The sequence below is a fragment of the Varroa destructor genome, unplaced genomic scaffold (assembly GCF_002443255.2).
Source record: "Varroa destructor unplaced genomic scaffold, Vdes_3.0 BEIS01000007.1, whole genome shotgun sequence".
Classification (NCBI taxonomy): Eukaryota; Metazoa; Arthropoda; class Arachnida; order Mesostigmata; family Varroidae; genus Varroa; species Varroa destructor.
The window spans coordinates 33495022-33516762 of NW_019211460.1; the positions used below are offsets into that span (position 1 = coordinate 33495022).

The following is a 21741-nucleotide window of genomic DNA, read 5'->3' on the forward strand; positions in this document are numbered from 1 at the left end:
GATCATAAAATGAGATCAGCGTAAATCATAGGCTAGATAGATTCAAGTAAGTGGCAAGGAGAAGCAACGTGACGAGGAAATGGCTATGAATTTGTTCGCTGCATTATGATCCATAGGGAAGAACAAGGAATACACTGAGGGTCGTTGTGGGATACAACGAATAATCATAATAATAATCATCGTCGTCATCATAAAGGAACCAAAGCAGTCCTTGTCTGCAGTCATTTTGCTGTTTTTAGGCCTTTTTTTAGCGCAGCTTGCAATCGGACGATTGAAATCAACAGGCTTGTTCGCTTACCAGGCCCTTCTGACTTGAAGGGCAGTCTTTGCGGAAATGGGTCGAAGATTTGCGTTTAGCTTTCTAATGGGAGACGAGACGCGAAAGAAAGAAGACAAAAGAAAATTAGTGGCTTGGCGAAAGTTGTACCCACACTTATTGAATGCGGGATAAACAGGGAAGAAGCATAACATTGCACAGAACGTGCGACACAAAAACATAACTAGGGCTTTCCTTGGGGTACCAACCGACGTGTCTAATTGTTTTCTTAACGTTCGGTGTGCTCGATAGGTGAACAGTCTGTTTCAGAAGGCGTCTTATATCGATTCGTTGAGGGAACGCTGGTATCCGCTGGTAGCCGACAGCCTGTTGTCCTTAGGTATAGGCCTTACCAGAAGTCTGCTAACGTATGAATATACATTCTCTCTCCAATTAACTTCCATGCAGTAGGTGCGTATCACATAAGTGTATAATATGTGTTTATTGTGCCTAGGTGCCAGTTCGCAGTATCCAACAAATATTCGAACATTATATTCATACAAACCTAAGCAGTTTGACTGATCGGACCATTGTCGTGACCGTAGAACTCATAGAATATATTGCCAGTTAACTGTTGTCTGTTAGAGTAACTTGGAGAAGTATGCCAGCGATGCCTGAAGCTGTCCCGATATGCCTGAAATAATTCAAGCAATAGTACATAGGTGCAGAGACAAGACGGCAGACGCCCACGGCGCATAGGATATGTTAGTAGAATGAGCTCTACTAACCGCCTATATCCACTAGGTTCTGCAGTGACGGACAGGACGACTCCGCCTGCCAAAGACTCTGTTCTATAACGCGCTGACGACCTTGCCGGTGGCTGTATACGCTAGTGCATCGGCTATGGCAGAGTGATCGTCTGCGAAGGGGTTCATAGCCGCTGTCGAAGAGGTGCTGCAACAATTTGTACTCATTCCAACATCATCATATTGAATGATAGAAAAGACCACTCCGTCTGCTAGCTGCCGCAGCTCACAGTGAGGCCATCGGGTGCCTGATACTCACTCGCTCATGCGGTACCGCCACAAAACCAACGAGCGTCAGCACTGAGACTGCAGCAACAGTAACTAGACATCGGCGGAATGGGTAAATTAGCATAGGGCGTTTTTACTAGCATCGTGCGTATCGCATTTGTAAAAACAATGCATGTACTTATAAACTCTATGCCGCGCGTATTTTCCTATACTACATCTGCACATGGCATTTCGCACATATCATCAAAAAACACTGTCACATCAAACCCACCAGTCAAACTACCCATATACCTTCCATTCACTGCATTGTCCACTGTTATTAAATGTCTATAAACCTGGTCGCAGTTGAAAACGACATTAACGACATGTATCGATTGAGGTGCCGAACTTGCTGGCTTAATCCCTTTCTTGCATTAGGAAATTAAGCATGTGTTGCGAGAATTATTGAGGTATTGTTAACGCCCGCCGATCGGTGCAGCTTGGGCTTCATCTAATTGGCTTTCAATGCTACGGCCCCTTTTCTTCTCTGGCCACCTAATTGAGAACGCTGCTAGTGTCGACTACAGAAGCGGACGAGCGAAGGCATAAACGAAGGTAACGGAACCTAAGTAATTTCTCGCCTGGCGAATCAACAATTGAGAAGTCGGCTCGTTTGTGAGGGTGAACCCCCGAACGCCGCGGCAACAGCAGCAACATCAACAATAACAACAACAAGTCAAAGACTGAGCCTCAAAGGCACAGGCCGCCATGGATGACGGCACTAGAGGTTCTGCACGAACTATCCTACAAGTAAACGAAATTAACAGACGTTCGTCGATCTAGTATCCCAGACGCCACAACCAGAAGCGGTCAACAATGACGAGCTGAATGTAATATCCACTAGCGACTCTTCAGAAACATCTATTAAGTAGGTGAACATGCGAGCTCTAGTTACCACTTAAACCTGTGCAAGTGTGAGAGTGACTATCCGTTACTCTGTCGAGCAGCCAGACAAGATCGAACGACACCTCGGACATCATTTAACCTTATACATTGCCGTGAAGTGCAATACGACTGATACATTGGGTTCCATGTAGCTATTCTTCTTTCTAGTAATAAATACGTACGTCTGTATATATGAAGAGCAAGTTTAGTCCCCTCTACGTGCTCTGCTGCTCGTATCGTCTTTTTAGATATTTGCATACTTAGTCCAGTCGTATGGAGAATTCTCGCTAGGGGATCAACAAATGGACGGTGGAGTCATAAGTTGTCCAATGAGAGCCACGATGAGGTGACTGTTCTATCAGTTTCACAGCAAAGAAAAATACGATATACTCAAGATGAGAACAAATGATGGCCAGTGTAAAACAACCTGCTAATGAAGTTTCGTATGAGCAACAGTGCAGATCACTTGCTGGTCTACGGTTTTCTCAATGCAATAAAGTTTCCTAACAAACGAAGATGAAATGCGTGAATTCCACGTCGACGCTTATGAGAAACATATAGTGATTGATAGGAGGGAAGCTTACCAGTTAGCATTAGAACCCCAAAACCGTCATGATCTTTCAAGTTCAGTCTAAGTTTGAAAAAAAGCGTGCTTTCAAAATGGGAGCTTTTCTTAAGTCATAAAGAATTACTGGCAATGCCGCCAACTCTTCCATCACAGTATTCACTAGAGCATTTATGAACACACTGGCAAACATGGACAATATAATGGAGCAAAATCTCATGTTAAAGACTCTTGTAGCGTGTATATATATACATGTTGATTTTTTATTGAATCAGCAGCGTAGAAACGAATTAAGGCTGTTATCGTTACATTGTAGAAATATCCGATGTCTTTCTGATCTGTACCCAATCATTAAAAGCTCTCACGGCTCCGGAGATCGTCGTACCTTCGAAGTTTCCTAGAACATCAACCTCCTGCTGCTGATCCGAGTTGAACGAGGCTGGTGATGACGAAGAGGACTTACCTGCAAAGAGATAACGTTGTAAGAGTTCACAGGTCACCCTGGAACATCCATCGCATGGGATAGCATCTTTCAAGAGGAAAGTCGCTGCCATCAATAGCATTGCACTATCAATACCTACATCTTTTCCAATACGATAACATAACATTTACTGCGTTATCAACAGCCAAATAGGTCTCTTGCATACATATGTTTGGCTGCAAATAACGATACATACATAAAGTGTTGCCCGTTTTTTAGCTCTTTTTTTTCTTAGCTTTAAGGGCCTATATCTCAGACGGTATGAGTCGCGTAGGCGTCGTTTGAAAGCTGAGATTTTGCAACAGTAGACATATTGGTGCCTCTATTTATACTTAAGGCAAAGGGCCTTGAAGATGGGTGAAATGTCTGTGAAAATTTGCTCTACTTTACGTCAAAGGCGCACTACCGACTAGGTCCATAGAAAGACATTTGTACTGTTTATGGTCAAGATGCGTTATCGGAAGAAACGATCCAAAGATAGTCGTGTTGGAAACTTCGATGTGAAAGATGCTCCTCGTAATGGTCAGGCAATTGCGCAAAAAGTTGATGAAATTATTGAGAAATTTGAGTGAAGTCGACCCGTGAGTAGCTACGACATCGCCAGCCGATCAGACAGCCAGCGTTAAATAGCTTTAAACCTGTTGATGTTTCATTGTCATATGAACTGACGCAAAAAACGTTGTTTGATCGTATTCCCATCTGCGAAACGCTCCACGAACGCAACGAGTTCGAGTCATTTCTAAAGCCGTTGGCCGCAAGTGGTGAAAAGTAGGCTACATGTGCCAATAAACATGTGCGTGTGCTGCAATCTGCGGCCAAGTCCAGATTGACGCCAAAAAAAAAGGCCTTCGGTAGGAATGGGAAGGGATCGTGCACTGCAGCCGTCTCGAAAAATGATAAAGTCGGCTCGTTACTGCCAATAAATCGACAAGATCATAACAAGCCATTGAGAACAATCAACCGGAACTAGTGAGTGAATAGGACAATACGCCACGACAACGACATCTTTATCTAGCCAGCGAGAACTGAGAAAGTTTGATTAAGAAACTTCGATGCATCTGCCGTATAGCTCGGATCCTGTATCGTTATGGTGTATCATTGATGGTGTTAATTTAATTTCAATAGAGGGATGCAGAAAGGTCTCGCTAATATTTTTGGTTCAGCAACTATACGAGTCCTACAACGATACGAGCGAAGTAGGACCAGAAATGCGGCGGCAGGTCATCGATCAAAAGGGCGCATATTCGGTTTAGTGATATTGTTTTACGACATGAATATGCATTGGCCTCGATTTTGACCTGAAAACGGCGGGAATACTTTTTTTTCGCAACCCAATTTATAGTGATGGCTATTTGTTCTACTACAAGCCACCCGTCAACCAGCAGTCTGTTGCCCCCAATAAATGTGGAATTGTCGTTCGAGGTAGAACACTAGCTTCCGCTAATGGATACGTAGCTGGACACAATGCTCTGCCGCTGTAAAGTGTACAATATGCTATAGATATATTGAATGCCGATTTATTCGAGACTAAATATAGCCTCCTACCATTACACTAGCATTAAGCGTTGTTTTTTCCATTGCTTACTCGTATTCGAACTACATATATAGATCGTTTGCCTTTTCTCCTTCGGGCTGGACGCCGTCCAGCGGCGGTGACGGCGCTGCAGGACAGGCATCCATTTCCCCCCCGTTGTCTCTTTTCCATAAGTATCAAACACTTTGTCTATTCCAGCTACCATTGTCATCGCATCAGCATTGTCCGATAGCCAATAGCGGAGTTGTTGAGTGTTAGCTATCCGACCGACTCGATGGTTGTTAGATTGAAACAAAAACGACGTTTGTTGCTTTTAACAAAGCAGCATTATCGAGAATTGTTTGACGATTACGGTCGATTGACGTCGTCGTCGTCATTAGATTCCTGAGCCAATAGCCCCCAGCCTCCCCAATGATTGGCTGTCCGACAACCACAGACCACTCTATAGTAGTGCGCCTAGTCGGCGCAGCAGCAACCGCCGCCGCTGCTGCCGTCGACTAATAAGAGGCCGACGGTATTGTTGTAACAGCAACAACCAACTGACCTGTCTTCTATTGCCGATGCAGAAAGCGTCCGCATTTCTGGTTACGGTTGCCTCTGCCACGTTTCTGCGCCCTCGGAGAAGATGAATGACGGATCAGTTCATCGTATCATCTGGTGCGTCTGACGTTGGATGTTGCGTGGTAAGAAGAACGGACTTTCATAATTTATAGAACGTAGCAGACGTTATCGAGGTGTTATTGAGATGTTGTTCAACGTGCTTCTCTCACATAATCTGTGTATAAGGAGGCACATTATTTCGAGCTACAGCAGGATCTGTGTGCATGGTAGCTTTATAAAGTCGGCAAGTGAACCAATTTAAACGGTGTTTTACGGTAAAATAACGAGGTGGACAAGGGAGGTTTTGAATTGGCTTGCGAGGCCACGTCCGAGAGACTTCAACTTTATTAAATGTAATACAATAATACTCGGTGAACGTCTGTAGTACATTGCTCGAACAGACGGACGCACTGACGATGAATAACTATAGTCAAAGAAAGTCTGCCTAATCAAGCTCTATTCGCTCGGTTAGCCACGCAATACAATAATCTGTATCGAGCCCTAAATCAATCAAAGCTGCAGATCGAATATTAGTTGGTACGTGGCCTTTCTTCTGCACCCATTTTGAGATACCATTCGGTAATATATGTTAATTCCAACGGGGAGAATTAACGCAGATCAAACAGCTTTATCTTAAGGAGGGTCGTTAGTTGCCTGCTAGGCCATCGGCATTATATAGCCAGAACGGCAGAATCGGTCGCAAAACCTAATCTTCGCCTGTTTTTGCTCGCGGCCTGGTTTGTGCCCACTTTAAATCGCGTCCGTCGGTAATGACTGACTAATGGGCGGTTTTTTTAAGACGGAAAAGCCAAAGGACAGATGGGGTTCAATCAAAGCCGATTTATTCAACCCATTGAGAGCTGTTGTTGGCTTCATTCAGGCAGCTATAACGCTATGCGTAGTAGTAGCAGCAGCAGCAGCAGCAGCAGCAGTAGCAATAAAAGTGGCGGTGATGGTAAGCGGCGGACTCCTGTGTCGGCTTCTGCCGATTTGGCGTCCACGTTCAATTCACCGCGAGGCAAAACGACGTCCGTCGGCGACCGCAGCGGTTGCTGGGATGATCAGAATCTTTTAGTTCATCGGCGCATTGTTGATGTTGTTCTTGTTGTTGTTATCGTCACGAGCGACCAGAGCGTGCATCAGAGCGCATCGGTTCGCTCTGGCTCTCCAGGGGCCGATCCAGCGGCCACAGTATGAGTGCCACAACGATATATCGATTCAGTATCGCCATTATCATCAGCTTGCTCGGATCATAATATGATCGACTTCGTCGCTTGCTACCAAGATCAACAATTGGCATCGTACGGCAAAGTGCAGCGGCAGCGGCGTCAACGGCATTAAACGGCAATCATCGCGTCAATGATGAGCTTTACGATCCAATTTGAACATAATGAGAATGACGACGTCAACACAATTGTGCAGATGTGTGCATCTAATTATGTGGCGTACTAATTTTCCTCTATACTTTATTTGTCCGCCTTTTCTTCTTTCGATGTCTAGTCCTAACGACGATGCTTGTTCTCATTTATCCGTTCGTCTCTACTACAGGTAATCAGGTAGACAATCAGTTCGATCGTCAGCTGGAGCATAGGTCCTGTAGCGGGAATTACCAGTTAAGACGCTGCATGCGTATAATAAATACGCTAGTTTACATGGTTTCTATTACTAGCAGCGGTTACTCTACAACAAGCGTAGCCAGAATACAGTGAAGCTTCTGCGGTGGCTCCTGTCGAGGGCTGATCGGGCCGCAATTAGTAAAAGGAGAGGGCTGGTTTGCTTTAGCGCCCCTCTCTCCGCTGGCGGGCTTTGTCCTCCAAGTTGCCTAATAGTTTCATGGGAAAGACCTATTCCAGTTGTCTCCGACCGAAAGGCATTTGAGTGTCTGCGAGTACACGTCTAATGGTATAGCAGTTGAGTCTCGGTCGGTTGCAAACTGTGTACCTACAATAAGGGCATTCGTTTCACCATTCAGAGAAAAGCAAGCTTGTTGGTTGCCAAATTCTCCATCGCCGTTGCGGTGGTAAGCTCTTTTCGCGTGGCCTGTCCTCTCTTATAGCCCCCTATGCCATTCTGCCCCGTCGTCGAGCTGTTGGCGTAAATGACATTGCCATTCGCTGAATGGGTAGCGCTAGAGGAGGTATTTGCAAACAGAGTCCCTACGCCAGACTGTGTGCCGGCTTGGGACCATAGTCTAAACCATTGTCGGATCGCACCGTACAATAGTAGTTTTATAATAACTGTTAGAGGCATCTCCGTTGCAACTTCGACCAAGCTTTTGCTACCCAGTTGACATCGCAGATAGCTCTATGGTGACGATTAGAACGCAGCGGATGCTGCGTTGTACACCCCAACGACATGTACCATAGACTAGCGAAGCGGGGCTCGGGCTACTGGAGTTCGTTAGCGGACCAACTACTGCCTGCACACATGGACGTGCCCGTCTCGACAAGTTTTCTCCGAAACGGTGGCGAAACTGAGCTTACTACGCGTTTTGTGAAAGTCGCCGCTCAGACGCCCAGTTAGAAATCCTGATGTAGGTGCTTCATTGCGCGCAGAATCCCCGCTGTTGTTTCATCAGCATCATCTAGGAATTTTTGAATATGCAAATACAAATATCTATGATTTCCTGTACAAAACACCGCATCGTTTGGTTCTCAGGCGCTTCTTGAGACAAACGCATTTTGCGTGAGGCCATTATATAGCAAGAACTACAATGACAGAAGCCGACGTTCTTGATGCTACGTGATTATTGCAGATTTAAATATGACAGATTATCTATAATTGAGCTAAAACTCTATTGAAAAGCCTTAAGCTGATATGGACATATATATTTGCATATAAATAGATGTTGGTCAGGTAGTAGAGGTTCGCCGATCAGAGACAACCCGCAAAATCCACTGCTGCCTGACAACGGGTTGCCGGCAGCGGCACGGAAGCAGCTTGATAGATGTACTGGCGCTGCGGCTGCCGCCATCGCCATATCCAGCCGGTAGTTTTATGGTATGATGTATCAAAGAGATAGCCTGCCGTGACGCTCTGATAGCTCTCCGAGGCGCGAAGTCGAAGCGCTGAGCGAGGCCAGGCAGTGCCGCGCGGCATGGCCGTTCGGCCAGTCGGCTCCGCCTCTCCTATTTAGCTCACATACAGGTCATCCGCCATCTCTAGACCGCAACAACAACGTCACTCATAGAAGCACCCCAGTAACAGCGGCAATAAGAGTAAGAATAACACCAATAACAGTAACTGCAGCTTCGCCTTCGGCCTCCGTCCAAAGCCATCGAGGCCAAAAACCATTTTGTACCCATCCTCTTGACTACTGCTGTTATTACTAACACCGCTAGCAGCACAACTGCCGCTGTCGCTCCTGCTGGCCGACCGTCGGGGCGTCTACCCAGCGCCGTCAGCAAGAGTAGCAGCAACAGACTCGAGCGGCATCAACAGTAACATCTGGAAGGCAGGCGCAGACGACAGAGCAGCATGCGGCGCGCTGCGGCAGCAGCAAGTGCTTGAGCGAAAAAGCCGATCCGGATAGAGCAGAAGAGCCCAATTGGGCCAAGCGTCGAGCATCGTTGTCCGACGGCGGAGAAGGTATCCAAAGGCGTCACAAGCTAATTACCTTCGACAGCAGGGGTCCGAAGTCAACCTGACAACCGGTCGCGGCATCTCCTTTGCGTGAGTGTTCGCCGCTGGTCATTTGCTTACTAGATTTCGATGATGACACGGTGCGATGTGGCGTCATTTCGAGAGTAGCAAATGGTCGCGTTTATGAATATAAATACGGTTGTAGCAGTAGCAGAAGACATACAAGCGTATATACTGGTAGGGTTCAAAGGCGAAGAGCCCATGACGACAGGGGGCGAGGTGGACGACTTTCTTCTGTCGAATAGACGGACCGGCTGGTTCCGATAGGTTCATGCGACAAAACGCAAGCAGAACAAACGAAGTGAATAGCAAAAACTATGAGATTATTATGTCTCACTCCTTTGCCGCACTTTCCATGTTCCGTCTGCTGCTGTGTCAGCCCCCAATATGGACATCTCACGGTCAAGCGCTTGCTTTGTGTCAAATTACTAATTGACGCAATTTGTCAAAGAAATGTATACTAGGGGTTCTGATCAGTGTATTTCAGCCTTCTCTTCGTTATAACTACTGTCCGCATCTGGAATATCTCAATAATTGGCTGAGTTTTCGTATCATGGACAGTGCCTATGTCCGATCGGCTGGACTAATTTCGAAAAATAACAGGGTGTTTCCTCATTGCTTGCTGCCAGTTCTATAGCATGCATTTAAAATGTCTTGCGTATGTGTGTGTGTGTGTGTGTGTGTGTGCGTGTGTTTGTGTACAATATCGTGATTAGCCCCTGAAGAAGAAGAAGAAAGAGAAAGAAAAGCCCTTTCACAGCGGCGGACGCACCGGAGGATCACTATTTTGAAAAACGATCCGCTGTAGCATTTCGAAATAAAGCATTTACTCCAAGTAGCACTAGCTATCGTAGTTGTAATTATGATAGTAGAAATCCGGATTGAGTACTAATAGCACTGTCAATACGTATACGTAAGATGATCAAAAACGTATTCTATAGCAATAGTACGTAACAGCCGATCGACTTGTGTAGGTATCGAAGTCGCTGGGTGATACCCAGCTAATCTCTCTTCAGGCGTTTATTTTCTATATCGCTGCTATTGGCTTCCTTTTCAGCCGGTTTGACGTGGCACTTTTACTTTTTTTGAGGCCCAGCAACAACAATAAAAAATATCATAGTTATTCGTACGTCGCCGTGGCCGAGTCATCGTTTGAATGATCAAAACGCAGAGAAGCCGCCTGACGACGACGCGAAGCAGCCTCAGCCATCGCCGCAATGCCTCCCCTTATCGGGGCAAAGCGACTAATTGAGTCATAGATCCGGCGAAGCAGTCGGTCGGCCGGTCGACAGTCCTTTCAGCTAGCCGCCGTACAGGCCACAGGGTGGGAAAAGGCTGTGTCTGCTGCTCCTACTTGGAAATATAGCGGTGGTCACTCTAGCGGAATAGAACGAAGACCAACTATCGTTCGCAGCTCGATCTGTCTTCACCTACCTCACGAAGTTCGCTTTTACAGGCGGTAGCATACATCCATGGTGTGATATGTACGTTTACACAATACATTACAGCATGCATGGTTCTGAAGTTTTCTACATCGGCGCATTGTAGAAGGAAAAAAAATGTGATCAATTTTTGTAGCTAGTACACGTAAAAGAGACATTTGTCTAATAAACGTACGCGTGAGGCGGTTGAAAACTTTTAAGAAATTTCATGCCATTAGAAGTCGATTCAGCTGCCATTTTTTACTATCAGCAACGATGAATCGTGTTTCTTTGCCTAATTCTCCCGTGTACGTTGAGATTGTTTTGCCTTGTTTAGTCGGATTTCAATCAGAGTCCTCTAGCCGCAGGCGAAGACAACAGTGCGACATGTGACGTACCCCAGGTCCGTACGCCCACACATGCAAAACGCCAGTATATAAAATGCACCCTATCGATCCCCATCCGCTCCTTTCCTCAACGCCCTTTTCTACCCTGTCTCATTTAAGTGTCTATCGTAGTGTCCCGGCAACCTAAGACCTTCCTTGGTCCTTTTTAACTTGACAAAAGTCAAAAAGGACCAAGGAAGTGTCATGTGTCGATAGTCATGTATTGCCATAGACACTACGACTGCGGCAATGTTGCTTCGTGTCCTCTTCCGTTCTCCCATGGCAAATTGACAGCGACCGCAGTGAAGGCAACGATGAGCCGCTGGCGACTTAAAATTAGTTGAGCATTGCATCCTTATAGTCGGTCTATTTCTTTTAACGTAGCGCTTCGTGCGGCCGTTTGTTTCCGTTCATTGTTGTTGTCGTGTATTTTAAGGATCATCTCAGATAGGCCTTATGGCGGCAACGTTACCTCTGTCCAAATACCTACCGCTGCCGCCATCATCTGATCAATAACAATAAACCGTCAACATAAACTCATCATAGTTGTGTAGTCATCGTATATCTGTCGTTGCAGAACAGCAGCAGCAGCAGCAGTAGCGCACAGAAACAGACAGAACGATAAAGCAACGCACACAGATTCTAGACAGAAGAAAAGGGGGCCAGCAGAAGCCGGCCCGGGCCTCTCGACCGCTCTCCGGCGACTGTGGCAACTGCCGCCGCCGCCGCCGCTAGTGGCTTCAGTTGTGTTTCGGCGCTAGTGAAAATCGAATAGTTTTCAGAGACTTCGGAGTGTCTTCAGTTCAAAGACGCCGCGCGCGCTGCCTGAAGAACAGAGCTCTTCTGATCTTCGTTTGGCAGCGACAATCATTGCAATGGAGTAGGCGACGTTTCACCTTTTTGACGTCACAGACATAGCAGCAGGTTCGCTTACAGAGACTAAGGTTGAGATGGATAGGCCGAACACAGACATCGGTTAGGTGTATGCTTGCTCACGTGAAGGCGTCTAGTTCTTCGTATCAACCGGCGGCACCTTTCGCACCAAATTGACCCGCTACTGCTGCCGAGCCGCTTCACCCAGAAACAGTAGCCATAGTTTATTATGGCAATATTTCTTTGGCGCGCGGGAAAGCTGCGATGCTTTTTGAAAAACGCTGAAGCTCCCGTTTCGATGAACCCAACTTGTTGTTGTTGCTGTCGCCGTTGTTTTTGTGTTGTTATTTCGTTCTTTTAAAAGTGCTTCATTTTTCTCCACCAACGACTATGATTCTTCTTTAGCAACTACCTTTGTTTCGAGAGAATTCGAGCAGAGATTGGGAAATGACGACGACAACTTGCCCCGGAATCGTCGCGTCAACGATATTTAGATCGTAATAGACGGACATAGAAATACTGTGAAGGAATAATAGCTAGAATGGCATTTGATAGAATCTATTTGGTTTGTAGCATTATGGAATGCTCGACATGTTTGTTAGCTATACCCGCCTGGGCCAGTCAGAAGAGTCCGAGCTAAAAGCGAACACATCACTTTGTCATTCCCCCCAACGCTACTATTTCGCTTGCCTCTAAATCTATCTAGGGCAACTATCCGTAAAATTCTAATCGGTACTCGAGCTGCCACAGTAGCACTGCTGTGCCAATAGATTACGCTAAGGAAAAAAGCTGTTACACATACAAGTATATTGGGACACCATCGCTTCTCGTAAGCGTTCCGTTTTCGCTCTTCCTCGTCGCCACGATGACAGTGAGGTGAGATCTGAAGCTTTACGTAACCCATTTGGCGAGAAAACATCTTTTTCTCTTACTGTACCGGCCCTTTCCTAGACCCCCTTACGAGCGCATGCTTGCAAATTCCCAGAGCGGACAAGCTGAAATTACGCTAGCAAAGACTCGTTCGTCCCTTCTGTGTCCTGTGACATGACGCCAGATAACTGGCGACTTGCCCCTAACAAGCCCCTTGACCTCGCTGAAGATAATCGGTCTAAACAGTCAGAATTCCTTTAATTTGACAAAGTGGTACGCACCCATGATACGTAGAGACTACATCTCATTTCCAGGTCGTTTGAACTGCTTTTAATACTATACTGATAGCTTATCGTCCTCTAATTTCCTACCCTCGCCAACCATCGTTAACACGGCACTCTGATTTCCTTTCTAGCCGACGTCGTTAAAACGAAATCAGAGAACAACATATGCTTTGTGGGGGGTGTGCATGTTAGACGGTGGTACTACGAAGCCTTGATTTAGGAGTTGGCATTTGAGTCAATTGCAATCGTCGACATCTTGTCGTTGTCGCTGTCGCATGTATCGATACGATGAATCGGTTGTTCTCGTCTAGGGACCACTATTTCACGTAGCGAGTGTACTGATGACGGTAGTAGTATAGCTGAAAAGTGTCCCTCCACCCATCCAACGACCAATAACAGCCACTGAGCTTCTACTAACAGTAAGCCACACATGAAAAACGACGGGAAGTAGAAACCCACAGTCGTGGAGTAGGTGGGGGCAAGCTTCGGTTGAATTTGCTCTTCGCACTCTAGGATCTCCTATCGGAAAACGTTTAAAGGGTGATTACTACTGGGACGAGGCTATCGACTGGTGCGCGACTATCGATTTCCATAGTTCAGATTTTCTCCATTGTTCCTATACTCGGACAACGGCAGACACCCGATCGGTCTCTAGCGACCGATGGCCCTTATCTCAGACGCGTATTCATACGAGTTAGGGGAACAGCCGAAGGTCGTCGAATCTCGTGAGCTCTGCTTTCTTATAAGATTTGAATGTCACCGATCGCAGCACAGTTCCTTCCACTGGCGGGATTCACTGTAGTGTCCGACAATTAGGAGCCTGTCGCCTTTGGCCGAGTTAGCTGCCATTCAGCATTTCTAATTTCAACTTACGTGCTACCGAGCGCAGTGTTAGTAGTGACGATAGCACCTGCTTTGCATCTCGCCTGTGTTTTACCTTATCATCACATAACTGTTACTAAAATAAGGGCTGTTTGGCCGTTCTGCGACATGAGCACATTGTGCATAGATAGAGCTAAGTGCATACGAAGACGCATTTATCGCTTCGTGCCTAAACGCCCCTACTGCTGTTAGCAATAGACATTAAATAACTTCTGTTCGTCATCGCTCGTCATTCTTGCCGATAGTGGTAGCGGCAGCGCTCCATCTATGGCTATATGTGTTGCTATTGACGTGGTCCATACGTCGACGTCGGACGCCCTGTCAAAAAGGTGGCCAAGTATATCTTATTTATGGCTCTATTTGTGTGTGTGGCAACTTCGCGCGTCGGCTGGTTCGGTCCGAACTGCAACGCGGAGAAAACAAGTTTTCGACGACGACGACGATGCCAAAGCCAAGAATGTCTTGCCCGTCAACCTCTATTCGTTTTATACTTGTCGAATTAGAGACGAATTTTCGATACCCCATCATTAATGCTAACTCACTATGGCTGCTATTCGACCACTTCGTCGCGGACGATCGCCAACAAATCGATCTTCGTTTACCTGTCTTCAGTAGATTGGCCACTGGATAGGAAAAGAGCTGTTAGGAATTAACTATCAGCAATCGCGCAGTAATCTTCTAAGGACGCCTAGGGTCGTTATAACGTAGATGCTTTTGATTTTCCAACGAGTTACCCATTCATCGCGTGTATGAAGCAAACGGAGTGGAATGGTGGAGAAGCTAAGAAATTCTGCAAGTGGCCTGCAGAGCTCGACATGCAGCAAAATTTGCCAGTCACAGTAAAGCATTAGTTCGTCAACGTTTAGTACGTGCGTGAGGTAAATCGTTCTCAACAGTTGGCGTCTTATGTAAAAGAACAAGCGAGTACGCAGCCTTAAGCTCCGGGCGTAGACACATGTGTCTCAGGTCAGACGTCAAAGTAAGGCCAGAGGTCGATTTTCCTAATGTCGCCAACTTTTTGGAAGAAGCAAAAAGGCCAAAAAAGCTGGGTTTGTAGACGCTTAGTAATCATCATAGTGTTCTGGACGGCTTTTCTCGTTAGAGTTTCACGTTGCAAAGTTTATCCAAGTTATTAGCCAGGGAAGTCGCCGACTGGCAGACACTCTTGTTCTGTTTAAGACAATAGAACATTCGTTTCAATTTCATAGCGGCGCTGTGTGTATGATGTGTGCATGATACTAGTGCATGTGCACCCTCTCGCCCCCGCTAAACACTCCATAGAACGACCTACTGGGGCACAAGCGCTCGATGACGAGATCCGAAGTTGGCCCGCTCGTTGAGAAATGCCGATACACCAAAGAGTGCTTTGAATGTGACGCTCGATCATTGTTGCTTCTGTGATTTCGTTCGTTGATTCATTGGAAGTCGGCGGCCCCTTGAAATGCGATCGGACTACTCTCACTCCCGACAAGCGGTGCCGGCCGCGTAGCTCACGAATGATACTTACAGACAGCCGTATGTAGTACACTTTGGGGAAAACTACACGAGAGTTCTTTGTGGAAAGACCAAAGTAGGGTTAGCGTGTCACTGCGAGAGTTCCTGAAGAAGGACAGACGCTAAGGCTAACGCAGGAACTACGACGACTACGGTGAATTCTCATAATGGACGTAGTTGTGCTTCGAGGAGAGAAGAGTGAGAGTGAGAAACCGAGTAGGTCAGTTATATTGAAAGACTGCGACGACAAGAGACCTGTGTTTTAGAGGGTCGAGAGACAAAGAGGGAGCATCAAAAAAAGATTCAGATCTGCAAGAAAGATGATTGTCCGGCAGTAGCTGTTCGCCGCTGCGTCGATTGCTGCAGCTGTTGGAAGCTTCTGACATCGGCGGCCAGCAAGTAAACAAACCACATGTGCGAGATCGACCTGCAAAAGGCTTCTATGCGTCTCTAATCTATCATGTCAACTGTCCTCGCTAACGTCTCTACTGAACCATATTTTTCGAGTTCTATGTAGAGTGGCAATGGTTCGACTCTACCGACTAGTACCGTATTCCAGCGCACCTCACAAGCGTAGTAAAATACCGCTATTGGACATAGAATGGAATGAAACACACAGTCGCGGTAGTGCCAGTTGCGAATTATAGACAAGCTAGGAAAGATGATGAGGTGAATATAAAAATATTTACAGCATACACACATTCAGGTGGAAATGATGTATGCACTTCATGCAAAAACCCGCCAGAGTAAGAATAAAACCAGAACGAATGTCCGTACGTGATCACGCTGAAGGCGTGTGACGTTCGGGCGACCGCTTTTCAGTCAGTCACTTGTTCTTCGAAATTTCGTCAAACAAATTCAGACTGGCGCTTCGGCTGCGGCAGCTGAAAGCTGCCGCAAAACATCGTCTCTACAGGCGTTTACCGTTGCCACGTCCAGTCGAGGACTTCGTCACTAATGGTACTATCATTGTAGCTGAGCCTCAAGTCACCTCTGGGGTTACAGTTGCCGTCAGGGTTACAAAAGATGTTATAAAGTCGTTGACGCAGTAAGTAACGTCAATAGCGGAAGAAGAAGAAGAATGAATTTGTTTATATGAAAATTATTGCCGCTTTGATTTCTGTGATTATTATCACTGACTGTAGGACATCCAGGCAGCAACAGGGCTTAGTCCGGTGGAGTTTGGCACTTCTTATGTTAATTCCAGATGCTTGGTCCGTCCACGGGATGCAACGCGAAGCAGCTGAAATCAGCAGGAACTCGTTAGCTGTTCAATGAACGGCCACTACCGTCGGCTTATTCGTTAACCGTAAAACCGCGCTAAAAGCGCAAATTTATATTGTCCACGATTCCAACAGCGACGACATGATAGTGACCATCGAAAGGTAGCGGCGCCCAAACGAAGAGTGAATCTCAACCCATCCACTATAGTTACCGATGCTTAATGAAATGTCTTGCGTTTTTGTCCTGCCTTCGGAGCCTCTATTCGATTCTTCTGGCTCACAGTTATGCGGCGTGGACGACACCGCCAGCGACTTCGTCCCAGCAACAACAACATTACAAAGGACAACTTTGCGCGCCAAGCGACATCTGTGCATAGCTTCGCCAACATTTTTCTGTTTTTTTTTCTTTTTCGTACTCACCCTGACGACAGGACAGTGTTTTTCGAGAAAGAATAATCTTCCGCTAGAAGCATTCTATATGGCCAGCCGGTTCTAACAGCAGCAGCTCCCGCTACTTCTTTCTTAGGCTTTTCCATCAACAAGAATTACGTGTTTTTCATTCGGTTAGAGCTTTACGTCAGGCTGCTGAGATTTCGGTACAATATAACGATAACATCGCTACAATAGTTATAATCGGAAACTCGGATGTCAAGCAACGTAAGGTGACGCTGCGACGTCATCACCCCCCCCCCCCCCCCCCCCGCCTCTTCAACGCCACCTTCACCGAAGCTACCGTGGGTACGAGCACGAGATGCAAGCATCAAGAAAATCTATTGCACCTTTGTTAACAACAGCAACCGGCGTCGCGCCAGACAACCGCTGGTTGTTGTTGATCCGTCTGTTCTATTGGACGCCACTGCGAGGATAAACGTCAGCGAACCGCGCTAGCGGGTTTCCTTCGACTGCTCATTGTTGTTCGTTCTTAGGCGGAAAATGACAGTGACAAAAAACGGCAGCGTCCTTTTGAAAAAAACACAGAATCCAAAAAATGACACTGCAGCACGGCCTAGACTAGAGCCGGTAATGATTTGTGTAGTCCTGCTCTGCACACTATTTCTTGTACCTTTTTTTCGAATAGTCTCTACAGCTTACGTCTTTTGTCACTGTCGCCGTCGTCGCTATTGTTGTCGTTGTTGTTTCTATGCTATAAATCATCAACTGCCTCATTCTTTTGTTCCCATGTGTTAGATCGCTCCGCTTAACTCTGTTTGCCCCGGTCTTTTGCGACATATTGTTGCTGGTTGTTGTTGAAGACGTCCATGTATACAGAGATACGTGAACTAGTTAGCGCGTATCTGCGCCAATTGCTATTGCTGTAGCTGACGGATCGAATCGTCGCATAGATTATGCTTTATATAATACGTACTGTTATAAATGACCGCCGCTTGGTTATTATGGCTTAATTCTAGATATTAATTATATGAGTAGATACGGATAGAGCAATGTATATAGTTAAGCGTGTTGTGATATGAACTTCTCTACAGTCATTAACAGATGCCACCTTGAAAGCGTCTTTAAGACAGGTACAAACGAAATTGTTCTGGCCGGCTAAGGCCGTTGAGGGAGCAAACGAGTACTTTCGCTGACGGTCGGACTAATGTCTGGGCGCCTAGTCTTCAGGAGAATTCAATTCAGAAACTCTTTGCTGTTAGCAAACGGCAATGGCGACGGACCCATTCCGGCACAGAAGATCTTCATATGATGATGTATTCTTACCATTGTAATGGCGTTAAGGCTTCAACTATGGTCGCTTTTTTGCTCAAAATGTACGTTGTTCATCTACAGAGGCGCAAAAATATTTGCGCGCTGATTTGTTTGGCTTTAACGGTAATGATCGACTACTAATTCTATGCGGCAATTGTAACAGCTTGGGTTAGGTGTTGAGCCCTTGAGCCTTCAGAACATTGTACATATTCCTTGCCTTAGTAGCGCTTAAACATGAATGCGATCGGATATATACCTAAGCACTATATGCTACAGGATTATAGCGGAATGGAAACACTGTCTGGTAGATTTGTGAAGCGTTAGAGTTGATGCTCGTTCAAGCAGATCTATCACCTACCTATTCGTCGGTCGATGATAGACAAATGAAGCTCATGATGCCTGCCGTAAACGTATAGTAATCAAGAAACAATCACGAAATGATTTGATCTTTTTCTCCCGTCTCCTACCGTCTATAGTGTCATTTTTTCTACTTATAGGGGGAAAATGCACAGCGTTGACCAAAGACGTCGGTTCGGCGACACAGACTGCCAATCGGCGATTGGGATTAGATTAGCGTAAATTTCCTGATCGTGTGTGCACGTTGAAAGATGTTTACCAGACGAACCGTTCTACCAGGATGGTGTTGTTATTCAACTTTGGCCATAGAAAAAGCTCAGAGTTTCGCTCGTGAAACCAACCGTAATAGCAATGACATTAACCGCGTCTCGATAGTCAGTCGCTTACAGCGACATCTCTCATAGAGATGTGCAGATAGGTAGGCACATACATATCAAATATTTATGTACTCCTACTTTATGTCCGTTTCGTTTATGGACGATTAAGACACAATTCGATTTGAACGGCAACATCAGCAGACGACATTAGGCGATCTGGTAGGGTACATTTTTCCCTCATATGAGCAAAATGAAACAGTCTTTTAGACGATGTAATTAATCATTTCTTATTGGTATAGTTTGCGGGAAGCTGACTTCTGCTCAACAAAACCCATTCCAGAATTCTGTTGGCCTATTAGTTCTTCTGTTGATGTCGTCTCAGGCCGATGTATGCGTTCTCAATGAACACTAGAAGAACCAGCCGATGACTCTCGTAAGCTTTCTTAGACTGTTCAACAATCTCATTAAGGCCAATGACGTGTGCGTATTTTTTTGGTGGAATGGTCCACTCCTTCGTTTTACTGCCGTGTTTATTCTGCTGCAGTTGTAGTTCAAGCAAGCTGTTTGCGTAATGTTGCAGTTGCTACTATTGGGGTACGTACGTATTGCAGTTGAGGTGGCATAATGATCTACGCGAACAGCTACCTCGGACGCTCATGCAACAGCTACAGGCAACTGCTATGGTGTCCTACGTTCCTCATTCATTCGAGTCCTTCTTGGCAGATGACCCTTTCCTGTCTTCTATTTTTCGTGAGCATGACTCCTCGAACGCGACTTCGAGCCTTGACGAAGTGGTCGGTAAAATGATTTGACTTCAACCATGGATACTGACAAAGTATATCATTATACCATCATCTCAGCTCATATAGATATGACAGGGCTTAGTCGATATGCAAATTTCACGAAAAAACGGCAATATGGACGATCCCATAGACAATCACGGTTTGCTTCTAGCCTAACGTATTGTGTTTATATATAATATATCGATGAATTGTACCGTTTTGAGTAAATGTTTTTTAAAGCAGGTGACGTAATTGTTTACCAGGACATTACTCGAATAGCTTGGATGGAATAAGTAGAAAAGTTCAGCCAACTACCTTCTATTTAGCATTATCGAATGAACGCTCCCCACTAGCCAGCGAACAGTATATTTTGCTCACACATCATTCAATACGCAGTCATGATCCCAACATACAACAATAAGCATAGGTATAAGGTAAGATATAATCTCTGCTTGGCTGTATCTCGGTGTTACTCTGCTTGCCAAATGTCATCGCGTGATGATTTTCACCTCTGGTACCTAGATGACTCGTCGATCCTACAAGACCTGACTTTGCCAAGAAACTGCAGACTTTTCGGTCCGCCTCCTATTTCTTCATCGTTACTGAACTCGCTGTTACCCGATTAAGGCGTTGTGGAGTGTTGAAAGGCAGTTGCAAGTTTGTCCAAGGGAGGTAGGGAAACGGAAGTTCAGCCAAACCGTGGCGTTCACCCAAGTGGGAGCCGAGATGGTTGTTACACTTTATGCGAGTCTAGCAAGTAGCTGCACCCCCCACTGCTAGTGAGTGCTGAAGAAAGAGCCCATCGCGCTACCGGAGCACCATGTCGGCCCCAGCGCCATCAGCGGCGCCCAACGACGCTAACTTCGCAGCAGAGGCACTTGCAGCCTCCTGCTACGCACTCACTCACCCCAGTCACTCCAAAGGGAATGAGGCGGCAAAGCGGGGATGGAATGTTAAGCGATTTCTCCTTGCAGAGCTCCTCCAACTTGTCCGAGCACTAGCTTGGTTGAATGGCTGGCTCTCCTCGGGTGAGTGGTCGGACGGTCGGTCCGTCCACCCTCTATCTCCAGCTCGATATCTGCTTTGAGGCGGGCGCGGGTCCGTGCAATACCGGCGTTTGGCTCGCAGGACCCAACCGATTTCTCTAGCTTGACTGCCTTCATGGCGGAACCTGCTCGAAGCCTGTGGCGGCAGCAGCGTCACGCGAAGACAGGACTCTCACATGGGCTTGCTAGGTGGATGGGGCAGTGGCGGTAAGGAATCGGGGGCTTTGGGGTGTAAAGCAGAAAGATCTTTATGCCATCTCAGAAGGCAAGTCACCAGAGTGGCGAAGCAGAAAGCAGCGACTGCTAGAGAGAGTCACGCCGCCTTCAAAGCCAAGGCTCTTTGTTAAGTGTTTTTACCAGCACCGTCGCCTTCGCCGCCACGTTCACTTTCTAGTGAATCCCGCCAGGCACTCAGGACGTTGCGAACGCTTCGAGCAAGTGTCCGTATACTATGGTATGTTAGTGCGCAGAGGTATTGGTGTGAGTGTGTTGATCCCATTCCAGGCCTCTCTACAGCGTTCCCTCTGTAGTGGTAGCAAGTTGCTATATTAATAGCAAGATCTTTACCATCTCAGTGCGGTTGCTTCTTATTCTTTTGCGGCCACTACCCAGCGAGACTCACTCCTCCCGTCCTCACGTGGTGTGAAACTGTAGGATTTCTTGCAGAAGAAGGACTGCCGCTAACGCTACTGCTGCTGCTGCTGCTGCTGCTGCTGTTTAAGAAGCTATACGACGACACTTCGGAGAAGGAACTATAGGAAGCTGTGGGCGGCAGCGTGTTCTGTTATGACACACGGTATGTGCTGGTTCTGACTGGCAAAGGTGTCGGGGGAAACCGCATTCTTCACAACGACTAGCGTTGTGCCGGCTAGTCCAGGTGCGGATGATTTTACCTCTGAAATGCTACCTGCCGCCATTCGCCAACCATCCGGAGCTACAGCTCAACTTGACACAGTGGTGGTAGCACTTGGCCGCTGGATCAACTATGAGGCCAAGGCGCATGAAGAACCAAGGGAAGGCATATATGGGGGAGTTCAAGTGAACTGCAAGGCTTTAAAGCTCTCTA

At 46.5% G+C, this 21741-nt stretch overlaps 1 protein-coding gene across 3 annotated transcripts in view; it reads right to left on the reverse strand.

The window, feature by feature from the left end:
• LOC111254603 (uncharacterized) overlaps positions 1-21741 on the reverse strand; it is a 73467-nt gene that overhangs the window by 24782 nt on the left and 26944 nt on the right. For 2 of the 3 annotated variants that reach the window (XM_086974640.1, XM_022815610.2), the window contains exon 2: positions 3165-3242. The exons of the other annotated variant lie outside the window; for it this stretch is intronic. In XM_086974640.1, the coding sequence (XP_086830766.1) occupies positions 3165-3242 (78 nt within the window). The remainder of the gene's footprint in view (positions 1-3164; positions 3243-21741) is intronic. 3 annotated transcript variants of the gene reach the window in all.